Source organism: Musca domestica, unplaced genomic scaffold (assembly GCF_030504385.1).
Source record: "Musca domestica strain aabys unplaced genomic scaffold, Musca_domestica.polishedcontigs.V.1.1 128, whole genome shotgun sequence".
NCBI classification, from domain to species: domain Eukaryota; kingdom Metazoa; phylum Arthropoda; class Insecta; order Diptera; family Muscidae; genus Musca; species Musca domestica.
In genome coordinates this window covers 1305451-1323173 of record NW_026712169.1, presented here as the reverse complement: position 1 = coordinate 1323173, position 17723 = coordinate 1305451, and the positions used below count along the sequence as shown (strand labels likewise).

The window sequence follows — 17723 nt, the reverse complement described above, 5'->3', positions numbered from 1 at the left end:
CTACAGCCTAAGACAGAAAATTGTCTATGCAGGTCTACGTCTTCGTATTGCCCCCATATAACTGTACCTCCAATATTTGATAATTTTAGCGACATTATTCGCCGTAGTAGTTTCAAATTGCGTATTTAGAGTTCGTAATGGAAACTTCAGTCTGTGACAGAAAATTGTCTATGCAGCCCAGGTCTTCGTATAGGCCCCATATATCAGTGCCTCCCTATATTCGGTATTTTGAGGATTTATGTACAATAGTTTGAAATGTCGTACTTGAAAATGGTAATGGAAAATACAGCCTGTGACAGAAAATTGTCTATGCAGGTCCAAGTCTTCGTATAACTCCGATATAACGGTACGGTACTATGTACGGTATTTTGATGATTTAACTACATTATTCACCGTTTATTTCAAGTTTCGAATTTGAATAAGGTAATAGCTTGTGACAAACAATGCCTATGTAGATGCGCGTCGTTCAGACCCTAATATAACAGCTATATTCAGTATTTTTAATTTTTGGGGAATGTTATCTTTTTCGAAAATTTCCAACATTGTTCTAAATGTTGGAGGGTAGTCAAAGTTCGGCCCGGCCGAACTTACTGCTTTTTTACTTGTTCTTTATAAAAACTAAAAAAATAAACAAACAGATAAACGTACAATTTTTAATATTTAATATTTTATTTTTATTAATATTTTTATTTAATATTTTTTCCACTTTTCAATATTATTGTTCCAATAAAATATTTTATGAATGTTACGAGCAATTTAAACTAGTAGTAATTCAATCGAAGTCTTTTTCTTTGAGCTTGTTTAAGAAGGAGTCAACTATGCTAACTTATGATCCATAATTTAAAAATAATTGTTGTTGTTCTTGCTAGTAGTTAAGTACTTGCTAGTAGTGATACTTTTGTCATAACCATGCAAGGGCACAACAAATATAATATATTCTCATTACAATATTTGATCACAAATATTAAAATCATCAATTTAGTCATTGACTCTCATCACTCATGATTATTTTGTTATATTATAGATTAAATTCTAATTATTATAAATTCCAATTATTATTTTCCCCATTTTTTCTCCACAAGTTATAATTACTTTGTATTGCTTTTCTTAGTTTAGTTATAAGTTGGCGTTAAAATTGTAAACTTGTTAACGAACAAAGTAACTAGGTTAACATGGGTTTGGTTTAATTGTTTAATGTGTAATAAATTTAAGAAAATAATATGAAGATCAGTAAAAAAGTTTTCGATAGTAAAAACAAACTCTTTGCCTTCTGAGCTTATTTTAATAGGTGCCAACAAACTTCTTAGCGAAGAATTAAAAAAAAGTAATATAAAATATTCCACGTATAAATTTATGTATTGTGAAATGAAAAATTAATTAGAGAAGCAAAACTATACACGAGGGGGATGTGTGTGGAGTAATTGCTGCCTGCCATGTGAGCCAGAAACAAGTAAAGGTTCGATTAGAAATATCTAATTTTATTCCTCAGTTGATTTGGACGTTGATCAAGTCCGTTAGCACTTCATTTGGTCAGGAAGGAAAAATATATTTTATAATATGCACTTGTTGGATGTTTTCTTTCTGAAAAGAATGTTTGTTTCGATGGCTTGCCTAACATTCAAAGGAGCACATACATTTGATATAGTGACAGATATGATATGTAGAATTATAGTGCATAATAGACAACGGCTCGAATTTGGTAAAAGTATTTAAAGAATTGTAGTTACTTTGAGAAAGTACTATTTGTGCGAAAGAAAATTAATTTGAAAGTTTGCATTGTTTAAAATATTTAATCTATAGATGAAAATGATTCTGATGAAAATTTAGATCACAGTGAATGCAACTTCGCTTAGGGCCGATATTCCATAATATAAAACATTTTCAGTATGCAACCTATACTTTGAACCTTTTGGCAACAACGGATTTTACAAAAATTGTGCATTTTTCACATGAAAACATACAAAAGGTTCGTTCTAACGTTAAATATTAATAATTAATATTCCATTATTTTCCAGTTGCACTCAGGAAGTGCAGTTTTATCTTCGTAGCCCATAACTCCGTGCGTTAGAAGGTGGAATTCACTATGCGATTCAGTTAAGAAATTACTAGAATGCAAACATAAGCTGTTGCTTGGAGTTCCATCACTTCTTGGCTCTGAAATTGAATATCTAGAAGAGTATTTGAAAGTGGATAAACCCATTGCAAAGGAATCGATTTTTCCATTTACAGACAGAGTAAATATGGAAATGCAAGAAACACTTCTCAACAGGTTTTTTGAAATTTTTACCTAAAAGAGGATTCATTAGATGCAGTCATTGCGGCGATTGTAGTACTGGATCTCAAACTAATATTTCTAAAACCGCATTAAAACCATTGTGAGTTAAAATTTCCAAAAATAGAAGACTTCTAAAGCAAATTCCTCTTCTAGACAGCTTAATTTCTAGACTTTGGTGATGCATGCTTTTCTAAGTCTGAATTTAATAATAATTAAGATAAGCTAAATAACTGTCCATTCATTTGATTACAATGGATAGATGTTTGACTAGAATAGCTGAACTGGAGAATGGTTATCGTGAAATTTAATGAAAATGCTGAAAAGTTATCCAATTGTTAAACAAATAATTGTCAAATATAATACCGACTTCCATTTTCAGACCGAGTGAAACGATTGTTTTCTTTTGCTGGAATTATCAATCGATCTAGAATTCAATTTTGAAATGTTTGTTTTAAGAAAGTCAAACATGGCTGAAATAAACCAAAAAAAAAAAAATGTTGTAAGTATTCAAAAAAAAAAATCATAAAAATATTAAATTTCAAAATTCATCAAAATTGCTTACTGGTATTGAAATTGTTAGTGCACTAAAAATATAGTGCATTATGCTCACCTCTGGCCATAACTCAAAGTGCAGTATCCGCTGATTTATTATTGCGCAAAATTGTTGGTCATCGTAAGCCTGTTTTGTTTTTGGAAGCAAAAAATGTTGTAAAATGGGAAAACTACAAAAATATATATAGATTTTGCATTTTTTTTTTTTTTTTTTTTTTTTTTTTTTTTTTTTTTTTTTTTTTGTGGAGATCCTGCCCTTTGTTTTTTCTTACAAAAGATAATGAAATGACTTTACTATTTGAGAAAGAAGATGTTGAACAATTCTTCTTCTCGCTCTAATACCATGTTCTAATTGCGATTTGAATCACGTTGCTCCCTCTGAAAATTACGTACACAAATTAACGCGTTTATACGGCACCATTATTAACGCATAGTGACGTAATTCCTTTTTTATATATTGTTTATCTTGAGTGGATGTTTATCATATATTTTTACATTTTTTCCCATTTTCTCACTTTCTTTTCATTTTTATAACCTACACCACATAGTGATAAGAGTTTTATGTCTTTGAACATTTGTTTGTAACATGGAGAAGGAAGAACGAACACTATTGAAATCGAATCGGTTCAAATTTAAATATAGCTCCCATATATCTCCAACCAATTTCAGCCAATGAATTCTGGCAAAGTACCTCTCATGCGTAGTATGTACTCCACAAAATGATATTGATACCGGACATCAGATACTGCTTCTAAGTACCTCTACCAAATTGTGTCGAAATCGGTTCAGATTTTTATATAGCTTTGATATACTTCTTCATCCGATTTTACGGTTATTGCTCCGAGCTCGGTCCCGCCCGACTTTTGACCTTTCCTTACTGGTTTTTAAATAGAAATAAATTTACGCTCTTTACACGACACCAACAAAATCTTTAAAAGCTTTGTTCGAAAAAATTTGAAAGAATTTGTAATCATGGTAAAAAAATACAGGTAGAGAAGAAACAAAATTTCTTTTCAAATATAAGTAGATTTTTATGTTTTCTTATACGACGTCATTCGGAGGATATTAAAATACTCGCTTTTCAACAATTTTTACAATTTAAATAATTTTTCATTCAACATTTTCAATTCCAAATTTGGTTTGACAGTTCACTGTCCTAGCACCTTTGTCGATGCGTGTACCTATATTATTCTATCATGTTTGCAATATAACATCAAACTCGTGACGCATTTTGGAGAAAGATTCTATCGTGTAAATCTAGCTTAACTTGAATGATGCATAATGTAAAATAAAACCCTAAATTAATCTATAAACCAAATAAACAATTGTGATATGAATATATTTGTATTTACAAAATAAATTTATCCAAGAATTACAGTTTTGATACACTTATTTCAAAAAAAGAAAAGTAAGAAACTTTTTTAGTCTTCATCCAAACCACACATTTCACCACGTACTTCAATCCATTCTGCAAATAGAGGATAAAACGAGACAGGTGAGAATACATTTAGTGTTGTTAAAAAAAATAGCTAAATTTTGAGCACAAGTATTGGAGGGTTTTCAGTACTGTTTTGTACATGAAAAATTAGTAGAACTTCTGCCCAAATTTACGAGAAAATATAATTACAATTTTAAAATACCTGAATCGGGCCGGTAGCTTACAGTAGCTCCAAGCGAAACTCGGGCACTTACCAAACAATTTTCTTTCATGCAATATGTGATTGTTATCAAATTCACTACCAGAAAACCCCCATATTTTTTATTAGTGTATAGGGTATTAGAACTAGCCGTAGAAAAAAGTTTACTGCATTTATTTATTCAACAAAATAGAGGCCGATCTACAGTTCAGTACATCATATAACGGCTCAAAATAGATGGATGTGTAGAAAATAAGTCAACAACGGCAAATAATAAAATATTTACCTTGAGTGATGAGAAGTATATTTTATGGCAGAGCAAAAAGGATCCGTTTTAGAGTGCACTGAAGGATGCAAAAATTGCTAAAAAGAATTTGGGAAAAGTATGTTGCCCTCAAACAATAAGAAAATACTGCATAAGAAGAAGAGCTAGACATAAACCTCTAATCAGCAAGCGAAATCAAGAAGTAAGATTGCGATTTGCCAAGAAGCTCATATCAAAAGATTTTTCATTTTGGAAGTATGTACTGTTCACGGACGATAGCAAATTCAACCTTTTTGGTTCAGATGGCAGACCTTATGTATGGAGAAAGGCAAATGAAGCGCTCCTTGCCAAAAATATGAATCCTACAGTGAAGCACGGTGGTGGGTTGGAAGTGGTGTTGGGTTCATTTTCAGCCTCTGGACCAGGTGTATTGCGTTTTCTTGGGGGTATTATGGATCAGACTATGTACCTTAACATTTTGAAAGAGAGTTTGCCACTCTGTAAGAAAATGCAATGCCACGCAAATGAAAGAAAGTACGGGAATACATCAATTATACACAATATGATGTGGGCTTATCCGCTCCACAAAAACAGATTTTTTGGCTGGCTTCTTCGTAGAGAAACAAAGTAGTTTCAGGTTGACTTAGTTCGATTTTGGCCCTATGCTTCTTTTTTCTTTTCCGAAGAAGCCAGCCGATGACTTAAGCACTTTAAAAAGGCGTTGTATGTATTCTCATTTTTATCAAAAAGTAGGGGAAATGTAAAGTCCCGTCGATATTTATATAACCGTTGATCTTCTTATACGTTGACTAAAAGTACGTTGACAGTATTGAAGGTTAACACATTTGGGTTCATAAATCTAGCGGCGCTGACTTCCTAGATTTAGATACACCCTTAGGGGATATAAATATCCGCTCAGCTAATGTTTGTTTATGTATATATACAGGATGGAATTCAAGCGAGATAGTGTGATTTCTTAATTTTTGGCTGGAAAATCACAAGTGGCTATCGTTAGAGCACTCCAGCATCTAAATGTCAATAAATCTTTTGTGTCTCGTACCATAGCTCGTTACCCTGATACTGGTAGTGTAGCCGGACGTCAAGAAAGTGGACGGAAGAAAACAGCAACATCAGCAGAAATGATTCGAAAAGTAAAGAAGCGACTTGATCGCAATATTCCATTCGGCAAATATTGAAAAATGAGCTCGGGGTAAAGCCATTGACATTCCAAAAAGTGCAAGAACTTACACCTCAACAGAAAGAAAATAGACTTAAAAGAGCTAAAGAGTTGCTTCGCTTGGTCGAGTGTGGTGAACTGCCGAATTGGGTTTTCTCCGATGAGAAAACCTACGTTGTCCAGCAGTTTGTAAACAAACAAAATGATCGTTTTTACTTGCCAAAGAGGTAAGCTGAAAATGTGCACCTTCGGTTGGCCACCAGAACTCAAGCGCCGGCCATGATGATGGTGTGGACCGCCATAACAGCCGATGGTCGCTATCCGCTCTTACTAATCGACCGTGGCATCAGAATAAATGCCGAATATTATCGCGAAAATATTCTGGAGGGTGTTTTAAAGCCTTGGGCAGCCAAACATTTTGGCCGCAGACCTTGGACATTCCAACAGAACTCAACACGCGCCACCCAAGAATGGTTACAAAATGAGGTTCCTCGCTTCCTCGGGCCAAAATACCGCAGAGCAACATTCGGGCAGCGTGTGGCGGTTTCATTGGCCGTTTGAAGGCCATAATTCGTGCTAAGTCGAAACTTATCCTAAAATTTGATATTATTTCCGGAATTTTTGCTTTTATTCAATAAAATTTAAAAATTATGGCGTTTGACTTCGTTGCAGTTTTTTTATCTCACACTGTATATCCAGATTAAACAAATAATCCTGATAATGTACCCAATTTTCAAAAGATATTATATATTGTTACTTGAAAGCCTTTTCAAAATTTCTCAGTAATTAGTCATTTCAATATCGCAGAAATAAAGTTACCGACGCTTTTCGAAAGTGATTTACAACTACTAGACACACAATTATGTTCGTGTGTCATCATTGATAAGCCAAAATAGCAAAAAAGAAAACATAAAACTTACTTCCGCTGGCTAAGCAGTTCTCCATATCGAAAACGCAGCGATTGGCGAAAATTTGAATATATTCGTGTACTTTGCCCTCAGCGCCATTTTTGGTTGTCCTTGCACAAATCGGATCATAGTTGAAGGGACAAGCGTGTACACAGCCATCACGTAGTCCTGGATCAATATCCGCAGCGCATTGTAGCAACTGAATTGGTTTCCAGACTAACGAAAAAACAAAGAAAAACATTCATTTCAATATCAATAAAAACAATATATTACGTGTCCTTCCGGACATACCTCTACCACGGCGACATGCATCATTTTCCATCAGACAAGTATTTGGGAAGTATTTAATATTTTGATCATTGTCTACATCCACTGCACAAATCGGATCCAAGTTACGAGGACAAACGCTATTGCAAGAGTTTAAAGTTGGAACACTGGGGATTGATTCTTGGGAAGTGACATCACTATGGAGCAAATTATGATCCGTAGGATTTGCCCAACTTGTGGCAATAAGAATAACACCACACAGCAATAAACCGAAGAAATGTGAATTCATTGTCTCTTTTTACCTTCTGTTTAGTAAACCCGAAAGTTAACTGAAGTTAACGTTTCCAGTTTAACTTTTTATATTGAAAATATTGTTCCTTCAGCTGTGGTTATCTATTTTTATCTTCGATTATGCTTCTTGATAAGTTTGTAATGAAAGATAGTTTAATGTAATCTGCAATTATGTGCCGATATTTCTTTCCCATAATTTACACTCAAGTGTTGTCGAAGGTACTTATGTATGTATGGGGATGGGCGTATGTGTGTTATTTGCTTACAGAACAAATTGATAAAAAGTCTGATGGTGTCTCATGGATAGGGATCTCAATTGAATGACACTCAAATAGGTCAATTAACCATTGTAGTGTAAACAAGTAAAAAAGCTGTAAGTTCGGCCGGGCCGATACCACTATTTGAACTATTTTGGAAATTTTCAAAACAAATATAATCCGTTAAAAATTCTGATAAAATCTTAAAAATACCCCGAATTATATTAGGTTCTATACGACGACGTGGACCTGCATAGGAAACTTTTGTCATAAACTATTACAATATTCAAATGCGAAACTTGATTAAAAAAATTCAGTGAATAATGTAGCTAAAATCATCAAAATTCAGAAAATAGGGATGTACCGTTATATGGGGGCTATATGAAGACGTGGACCTGCACAGATAATTTTCTGTCATAGCCAGTAGTATCCATTACGAACTTTAAATACCAAATTTTAAACAATTCCGGTGAATAATGTCGCTAAAATCATCAAAATACAGAATATCGGGAGGTACCGTTATGTGGGGGCTATACAAAGACGTGGACCTGCATCACCCATTTTCAATACCAAAAGTCCTGCAGACATAATACACCTACTTCATTTCGTTCGGAAGCTAGAATGATTTCCACAGACGGATACTATGCTGATCATTTTATGATGATCAAGAATATATATACTTTGTGGGGTCTAAAATGTATATTTCGAGGTGTTACAGACGGAATGACCAACTTAATGTACCCCCATACTATGGTGGAGAGTATAATAAAAAATCCGGTTTTTACTTTTTTTTTAATGTCGGAAATAGCATCAAATTTTAGAATAAGTTTAGATTTGTTGGAATTGGTCACCTTTGGCACGAATTATGGCCTTCAAACGGCCAATTAAACCGTCACACGCTGTCCAAATGTTGCTCTGCAGTATTTTTAGACGCTTTGGTATTTTTAGTGCCAACCTTGCCTTCCAAAATACTCCAGACACAATAGTGGCCACTGTGCGCTGGAAATGAAGCGAAGAACCTCATTTTGTAACCATTCTTGGGTGGGGCGTGCGGAGTCCTGTTGGAATCCCGAAGTCTGCGGCCAAAATGTTTGAGTGCCAAGGCATCACCATAGCCGGCGTTTGAGGTCTGGTGGCCAACCGAAGGTGCACATTTTCAGCTGACCTCTTTGGCAAGTAAACACGATCATTTTGATTGTTTACAAACTGCTGAACAACGAATATTTTCTCATCGAAGAAAACCAAATTCGGCAGTTCACCACTTTCGGCCAATCGAAGCAACTCTTAAGCTCTTTTGAGTCTATTTTCTTTCTGTTGCGGTGTAAGTTCTTGCACTTTTTGAAATTTCAATGACTTTAACCCGATTGGGGTAACATATAATTTTATATAGGAGCAACTTAGTATTCCGCGGCAGATAAGTATTGCTCATGATATAAACGACTAGCTGTCATTTTGGCTTTCTTCAGAGCGGCTCCAGCGTGATCATTTAATTTGAAAAGTTTTTTATGTTTATTTATTAATTTAATACTTTAAGATGTTCTTAAAAGGATTTTTCTTCCACCAAGTGAGAGATGCTATAATTTGTATTCAGGCACTACAGTTCTATGGCATTTTCCTGAAGCGTTTCTAATACTAATTGCCTTCGACTTTGCTAGATTTATGGAAATTTCCTATTCGTGTAGTATACTTTTATAATTTCAAGATGGTACTGTGCATTATTAAGAGCATTTATTGGCGAGTTGTAATGACTATATATCAGACAATCATCCGCATATAAAATAGATTTTCGGAGACGTGTGACAAATCAGGAATAAGTTGAAAATTGTGTCAAAGTTTGACATATAATCGTTGATAATGACAGTAAATTTTCTATTGGTCAAAAAAACATTGAAAATATCTTGGACTTTAGTTCTTCTACCAAAATAATTGATGCTGGCAATGCCACAATGTTTCGTCAACAGTTTTATCAACAATCACATACAAATTATATTAGTAGCTAGTCACCCTGTTTATAGGGTCGGTAATAGAGTGCACACTTGATGTACAAACAGGGTGTTGGCACAGTTTAATGCACCAGTTACTATTAAACAGAATATATAAAAAAATCAAGTGTTACATTTTGTACTTATACATTAATGTGATGAATGGGCGACTAGCTTGTTAAATTAATGAAATATACGTCAAAAATATATACAGTTCAATGCATGCTTAATCAAACCTTCATGTAAAACAAATCATGTTCCCTCCAATCTTTTTCAGTGTCAATAAAGTCATCGAGAAAACCTCGTTATAGTGCATTTATACAGTTGAAGATTAACCCACTGGGTTTATTAGATGCAGTGGGTTAATATTCTGTGTTAAGATCATGGCAGAAGAATATAGGTAGATGCATCAACGCTTGGGAGCATTGATATGTCAAAAAATTTTAAATATTTTTACAAATATAAGTAGATTTTAATATGTTTTCTTATATTAAGTCATTCGGAGGCTATTATAATTCGCGTTATTCAACAATTTTTACAAATTTAAATAATTTTTCATTCAACATTTTCAATTCCAAAATTGGTTTGACAGTTCATTGTCCCAACAGCTGTGTCGATGCGTCTACCTATTACTTCTACCATGGTTAAGATACACCCATGGTAGAAGAATATAGGTAGACGCATCGTCACAGCTGCTGGGACAATGAACTGTCAAACCAATTTTGGAATTGAAAATGTTGAATGAAAAATTATTTAAATTTGTAATTAGTCTTGAAAAATGCATATCATAAGAACCTCCGCTTAGTGTCGTATATGAAAACTTATAAAAATCTATTTATTTTTGAAAAATCATTTAAAATTTTTTGACATATCAATCTTCTCAAGCGTTGATGCAACTACCTGTATTCTTCTACCATGGATACACCATTATGCTAGGAACACAATTGGAGCGAACGACGAATTTTTCGCGGCGTATGTTCGTCGTCAAAAATAAAAACATATGTGTATATGGAAACGCACACAATCACGGCGCCGGCGAAAATTTCGTCGGACGCCGCGAACTCAATTAGCTTTATTTCTTTACTTTTTACTTTAAAATTTGTTATGGTCACTCTACTGTCTGTTACTCGTATAAAAAAAAAACATAATTAAAACATATGACTCATAATTCTTGCTATCACACACTTGCATATGTTTTTTCCTGTGGTTTCATCGTGATCATATTGTATTTTATAAAAAATTATAAATTATAATATAAATATAAATCGAATTTACCATATTTTCAAATAACAAACAAACAACACTTTTGATTAAATTATCTTTTTCCGATGAAAATAGGGCTCGCTGTGGTCGAAAAAGTACATATGTACTTTGTTCGTGTATTTCACAACTGAAATGTTGTCCATGTATCACACAATGTGTGCAACTTCTACATAGGGACAAATTGACACTACATATATAAAACCCTTATCGACTTTACGAACACATACACAATTAGAAAATAGCCAAAATTGGTGTATACAAAAACCTAATATGGAGACAATTGATGAAAAATAATTCAGATTTTGGAAGGAAAATAATGCAAATAAAATTTTAAGTTGAACGCCTTTGCGGAAATATTTGTGACTGTGGAATGTACCGCAGTACTAATGCTGTACCCAGTATTGCTTTCCGTTAGTATGTAGATCCCGGATTTAAAATATATCCGGAGATGAGAAGATATATTTATATACCCTCAGCCATACGACTATCATTTGATACGGCCGAAGCGTGCCTCATCCAAATAACGGTTATAGAACCTAGGTCTCTTTGAACCAAATCCGTTTCAGGACATTTGGTGTCTGTCTGTCTTTCGACGACAGTATCCGATTTAGTTCAAACTTGGTACCTCGTAACATTATTATTGGATGTGGGCAATATCGGTCCACTCCTTCTGCTACCTCTCACACAAAAGGTCGAAATTTTCAAAAAAAATATTTTAATGCACATAGGAAGAAAGGATGCTCCGATTTTGCTCCTACTTAGCAAATGCTTATATTTGCATCAGTGCTGAGTCATCAAATAAAGATGGTAGATATCGCACCATTCCTTCTGGAACTTCCCCCATTGTAAATCGGGATCAATAATTAAAAGACGCAAAGTATTTTCCTTTCGAGCGTTTGTAAGACACAAAATGGGTTTATTAAAAATATTTCTTAATAACTAGTTATACGACTTAATCAAAATTCATTAATCATTAAGTGTAAATGAAAGAGAGATACCAACTGTGTACATGCCTATGCACCAATCCAACATAAACCTTAGTGGGAGGTCATAAACACGCATAGCTAACTCACCTGTGGCAAGCAAACATGCTGCACTTGCTTATCAGTCTGAGTAAAGATTACATCCCGTAATCTAACTCCACCATAACACATGCAACAATTGAAAATTCTTTATTATTTATTTCTAACTCGAAGGTCTGCTCACCACATTTTATTATCTTTTTTAATATGGAAAGTATTAAGAAGATCCCTGTTTAACAAATCCCTCTCAGCTATAGTAGGTAGCCCCGCTATTGCCTTTAATTATAAAAAGATGTTCACTTATTCGTGAACACCCTTAAAGGGTCAATGTTTTGAATGACCAAAATAATTATAAAATCCGAAATAAGCATCCGGTTCTCTTCATATTTCACACATCCCATTATATATACTGACACAAGATCTGCTTTGCAAAATGCGAAGATATGGCCACGCATAAGCAATTTTTTGTCATAGGCTGTAGTACCCATTACGAAAATCCCAGTAAAAAATGTGCCTCTATTATAAGGAGATCGGACCATTCCTTCTGGTATCTCCCCCTCAAAGGGTCAAAGTTTTGAATAACCAAAACAAACACATCCCATTATACCTACTAACTCAAGATCTGCTGTGAAGATGGGATATATCGGTCCACTCCTTCTGTTACTTCCCCCACAAGGGGTCAAATTTTTGAATAACCATGAAGCTCATAAAACGCGAAATTGACATCCGATTCCATTCAGACTTGGTACATCTCAATATATCCCTCAACGCAAGATCTGTTATAAAGATGACAGAGATCGGACAGTTTCTTCTGATTCCTCTCCCACATAGGGTTTAAGATTTTGAAAAACAAAACGTTCAAAGAAATAGACATAAGCATCCAACTCTCTCCAAAGTTAACACATACAAATATTTTTGCTAACAAAAGACCTGTTGTGAAGATGATATATATCTGCGATCCCGTTCTGGTACCTCACTCACAAAGAGTCACAATTTTCATTACTTTTATCTGAAAATGGAATACTTCGGTCGACCATATCTTGTGTCTCTCGCACGTTTTAACATTTTCTAAAAGTTATCACATATCCCGTATAAAGTGAAGGAAGTAACCGATGTAGTCCAAATCTGGCACGTAACAGCATAACATATTTATTTAAGTCCAATATGAAATCGACAATCTTGGCCCATTACTTCGAATTCTACTCCATAGAAGGTCAACGAAATTGAATAATCATAACTGAAGTGAAAATATATTTAAATAATCGAACATTGGCTAAGGGTATACATCTGCCGACGAAGCCAACTGATACTCTTTAACTTGTCGTATGATAAATCCGGCTGAATAAATTCGGATAAAGCAATACATTTTGTTAATGTGGGTTAATCCCTATAAAATTAAAAAGATCAGTTGACTGATATTGTACGATTTTTGTAGGATTTTAAAGTTGAATGTAGAAATCGATTTGATTTAAAATTACTAGTCTACTACACAAACGGGTAATTAGTCGTTATCTATATTATACTTTTAAATATAAAATGTCCCATATAATTATAACGAGTATAGTGCCATCTATACCCGTTTACTTTATGAACAATGGTTGCTGTCTTCACTAGGTTTTGAGAATAAGGTAGAAAGAATTGGCGAGTGGTAAGTTTAAGTTTTTCAATGTTAAGCTTTAAAAATATTATTTGACAGCTAGTTGGTGTATGCAGTCGTGGCCGAGCGGTTAAGGCGTCTGACTAGAAATCAGATTCCCTCTGGGAGCGTAGGTTCGAATCCTACCGACTGCGAAACTGGAAATCGTAAAGTTCTTTTTACACATTTTTTTGGATATATTGAATTTCAAAAAAGTAAATTTTTTTTATAAAATTCAAAACGAAAATTAAAATTCCGTAGTGCGATTCTCTAACTCAAAAATCGGTAACTTTGAATTTTGAAATAAAAATGAAGTTAAGGTCGACAACATAGGTATTTATCGTTTGGTCTTGGCGACTAATTTGATTTCGTCACTAACTTACCGACAAATTTCTTTAATTATCGAAATTATAAGCATTTTAATTTTACCGACATTTGTCGAGAACTCAAAAAATGAGTTACAGAATTCCACTACTTAGCATCGTAAGGTAAGCCTTTCAACCCAGTTGGCATGAATTTTACCATTATTTAAATTTACACATAAAAAAAATTCTTCAATGATTTAAAAATTTAACAATTGTTGTATAAGGTATGAGGAAAAAATGTACATTGAACATAAGGGAGGCACTGCAGTATGAAGATCGAAAATACGTGAAAAATATACAACCATGTGGGTAATGTGTCTGATATATTTGAAATAGGTGAAACTGGATGCAACTTTATATAGGAGATAAACCAATACGTGGAAAATTCTCCTCATATGTGTGAGGGTTTTTGCACAGCGAAAGTATATATTTATTGGTTTGGGGAGCAGAACTTTGACAATCGTGAGGAGTGATTAAATAAATTGAGAATATAAACCAGTAAAGAAAGTCTTAAAGTCGGGTGGGGCCGACTTTATGATACCCTACACCACTTTGCTAATTTAGTAGACCTCAACATAACAATTAAAAGTTTTTATGGGAGAATTCAATCATACAAGCTATGATTATAATTATAATTTAAAGATCAATAGACTAAATATGCCGAAGCATTTGTATCTTTTAAATTCGGACATGTGTTGCTCATTTGGTGCACAAATAATTCAAAATCGGATAAAAATATATATGGGAGCTATATCCAAATCTGAACCGATCTCGATATAATTTGGCAAAGATATTTGTGAGCTGTATTTAATATATTTCCTTGAATATCGTTGTTACGGAGTGCATATTACGGTTGTGAGTAACAAATATAACAAATCGGATGAACAATATATATGGAAGATATAGCTATATCTGAACCGATCTTCACCAAATTTGACACACTAGCTTCTAGACTCAATTCGGTCATAAGTGCCAAATTCCGTCCCATTTAGACAAATATTAGACGTTTGGTGCACAATAAAAGGTAAATCGGACGAAGTTATATATGGGAGCTATATCCAAATCTGAACCGATCTCGATAAAATTTAGCAAAGATATTTCTGAGCTGTATTTGATATATTTCCCCAAATATTGTTGTTACAGAGTGCATATTACAGCTGCGGAGGAAAATATAACCAATCGGATGAACAATATATATGGGAGATATAGCTATATCTGAACCGATTTCGATGAAATTTGGCATACTTATTTTTAGGCCTAATTTGGGTGTATATGCAAAATTCCATACTATTCGGGCTGATATTACACGTTTTGTGCACAATAAAAGGCAAATCGGACGAAGATATATATGGGAGCTATATCTAAATTTTGACCGATTATCACCAATTTCAATAGGGTTCGTCCTTGGACCAAGCAAATGATCTGTGCTAATTTTCATCTGGATCAGGCAATAAATGCGACCTGTACTTTGTTTACTAAAATACATGGACAGACGGACAGACGGACGGACGGACATGCATAAATCGACTCAGAATGCGATTCTATGCAGATCATCAAAAGGAACTATGGATCTATCTCGTTTCCTTTTGCCTGTTACAAACAAATGCACAAATACATAATACCCTGACCACCTTGTGGTGTGGGGTATAAAAATGTTCCATCACGAGCTGACCTTAACTCCCAAATATATGTTATACATAGAACGACTTCCTGCAAGTTCACTATATATTTAATAGTTGCTTGACCATCAACTTAATTTTAGCGAACACCACTGCCTGGAATACTGCAGTTTTTCCCAATTCTACCCAATAGAACAAAAAAAAAGACATAGAGTATGAGGAACTCCGGGAAAGCATTCGCTCGACCCAGCCTTCAACGTCAGGTAATGCCTCAGACTCCGAATCTGACAGCAGCAGCAACAATATTACCGTTTTGCGAATCCCAAAAAAGGAGGAGACGCACAAAATTATAGAGGAAGAGAGGGACAGCTGGGCGAAGCTCACAACTCAACGGCGAATCAGTCCAAATGATCTGAATTTTGGCTCATCCAACCGAATTTAGTCTAGAAACAAGTACATCAAATGGAGCTCGGAAATATCTCTGCCAAATTTCATCAAGATCGGTTCAGATTTGGACATAGGTATATCTTCAAGCTATTTTGGGTTAATTGTGCACCGAATGGCCAATATCAGACCAATAGTCCTGCATTTTGCGATATCCAACCGAATTCAGTCTAGAAGCAAAAACATCAAATTTGGAGAAAATCGGTTCAGATATAGCTATAGCTCCCACGTATATATTTCATCCGATTTGGTGTTTAAATCCCTGACATTCGTAATAAGCATTCGACAACAATGATATTTGGTTCCAGATATCTTATAGAGCTCGGAAATACCTTTGCCAAATTTTATCGAGATCGGTTAAGATTTGGATATATCATATCCATATATATCCTTAATCCGATTTCCGGTTTATTGTGCAAATAATGGTTAATGTCAGCCTAAAGGGAGTGAATTTCGGGACGTACATTTCCATTTTGTGGAACTCGGCTCCGATATATATTTTTTTAATATAACCCTTCTCGAAGTGATATCATGCAGTCTATAGCAATGTTATTTAGTATAAAATGTTAAAATCTCTGTCAAATTTAGTGAAAATTGGATATTGAATTGAAATTAGAATTGGATATCCCACCCTCCCTCTGAAACCAAACTATAACTGCTCTAACGCCAAATGTTGATAGATGGTATGATCTGCTTAAAATAAATTCTTTTGTTACGGGAGCTCTACTAAATATGCATAGTGGTATAGGATGTCATATAGTCGGCCCCGCCCGACTTTTGATTCTTCCTTACTGTTTAATATCTATGAATTGACTTTTGATATATTCGTTGGGCATACCAGTAAGATTTTATGACATATTATTTTGTAGAATACTGTGACTTGTTACGATGATCTCGTTTGAGGAAAGGTGTTAACCATTTTTTAAAAAAAGGACCGATTGGAATATGTCCCACATTGAAAGCGAGATTTTGGCCTGTTTTCTTTTCAGGGACAAAATATATAACAAGACATCTTCCGTATAAAAATTACAAAAAAACAAAAAAACATTGTTGTTGTAATAAATAAGTGTTTTTTCAATTTTATTAAATTTATTGTTTTTTGCTTTTGTTTGTTAAGTTTTAACATACAAATAAATACATACAACATTTAGTAATACATTTCATACACAAATATTGTTGTTGTTGGTTTTTGAATTTGTTTTCTCTTTGAGTTTTCTGTCACATTCATTGATACATGTATAAGTTATTAACTTAAATTCAGTTTTATTTGTTACATAATTTTAGTTGCTTATATTTATTTATAAATTGTATAACTCACACTTACAAAAAAGACACACCATACGATTGTTTGGGTGTGTGTCTATGGATCGACCAAAATAAGTTGGGTTTTAAAAAATGTAGCGATTAAGTTGTAATTTGTTAAATACTAAGCGTCTTTTATGTATTAAAGGCAACTGATTTTGAATAAATAATAAAAAACAAGGCAATATAAACCAATATCATACTATTCTGGTCGGAATATGGATATTTTCTGCTTGATTTTATTTTTTTCACAACAAAAATCATATTTGGTATATATATAATTTGTAAAAAAAATTAAAACAGAGCATAAAATTGTATTCACACAAATGGCCTAGCCAAAAATTTTCACTCAAATATGAGACTGATTTTCAATGTAGTTATATCATGAACACAGATACAATAGTTGTAATTTTCGATTACTTTCTTATATTAGTATTAGAAAAATATAATAAAACGGAAAA

The 17723-nt window shown here is 33.8% G+C and overlaps 1 protein-coding gene and 1 non-coding gene across 2 annotated transcripts; one reads left to right on the top strand and one right to left on the bottom strand.

Annotated features, from left to right (window-relative positions):
* Nucleotides 1–4248: 4248 nt before the first annotated feature.
* Nucleotides 4249–7576, bottom strand: LOC101890921 (U-Kazal-Dg21.2). Its single transcript, XM_005176580.4, has 3 exons — nucleotides 7106–7576; nucleotides 6827–7030; nucleotides 4249–4295 (listed from the first exon to the last, which is right to left on the bottom strand). The coding sequence occupies exons 1-3, from the start codon at nucleotides 7368–7370 to the stop codon at nucleotides 4249–4251; spliced, it is 516 nt and encodes a 171-aa protein (XP_005176637.2). The 5' UTR covers nucleotides 7371–7576.
* Nucleotides 7577–13605: 6029 nt separating this feature from the next.
* TRNAS-AGA (transfer RNA serine (anticodon AGA)) lies at nucleotides 13606–13687 on the top strand. The gene has a single exon. It is a non-coding gene; the product is annotated as a tRNA-Ser (tRNA).
* Nucleotides 13688–17723: the final 4036 nt, after the last annotated feature.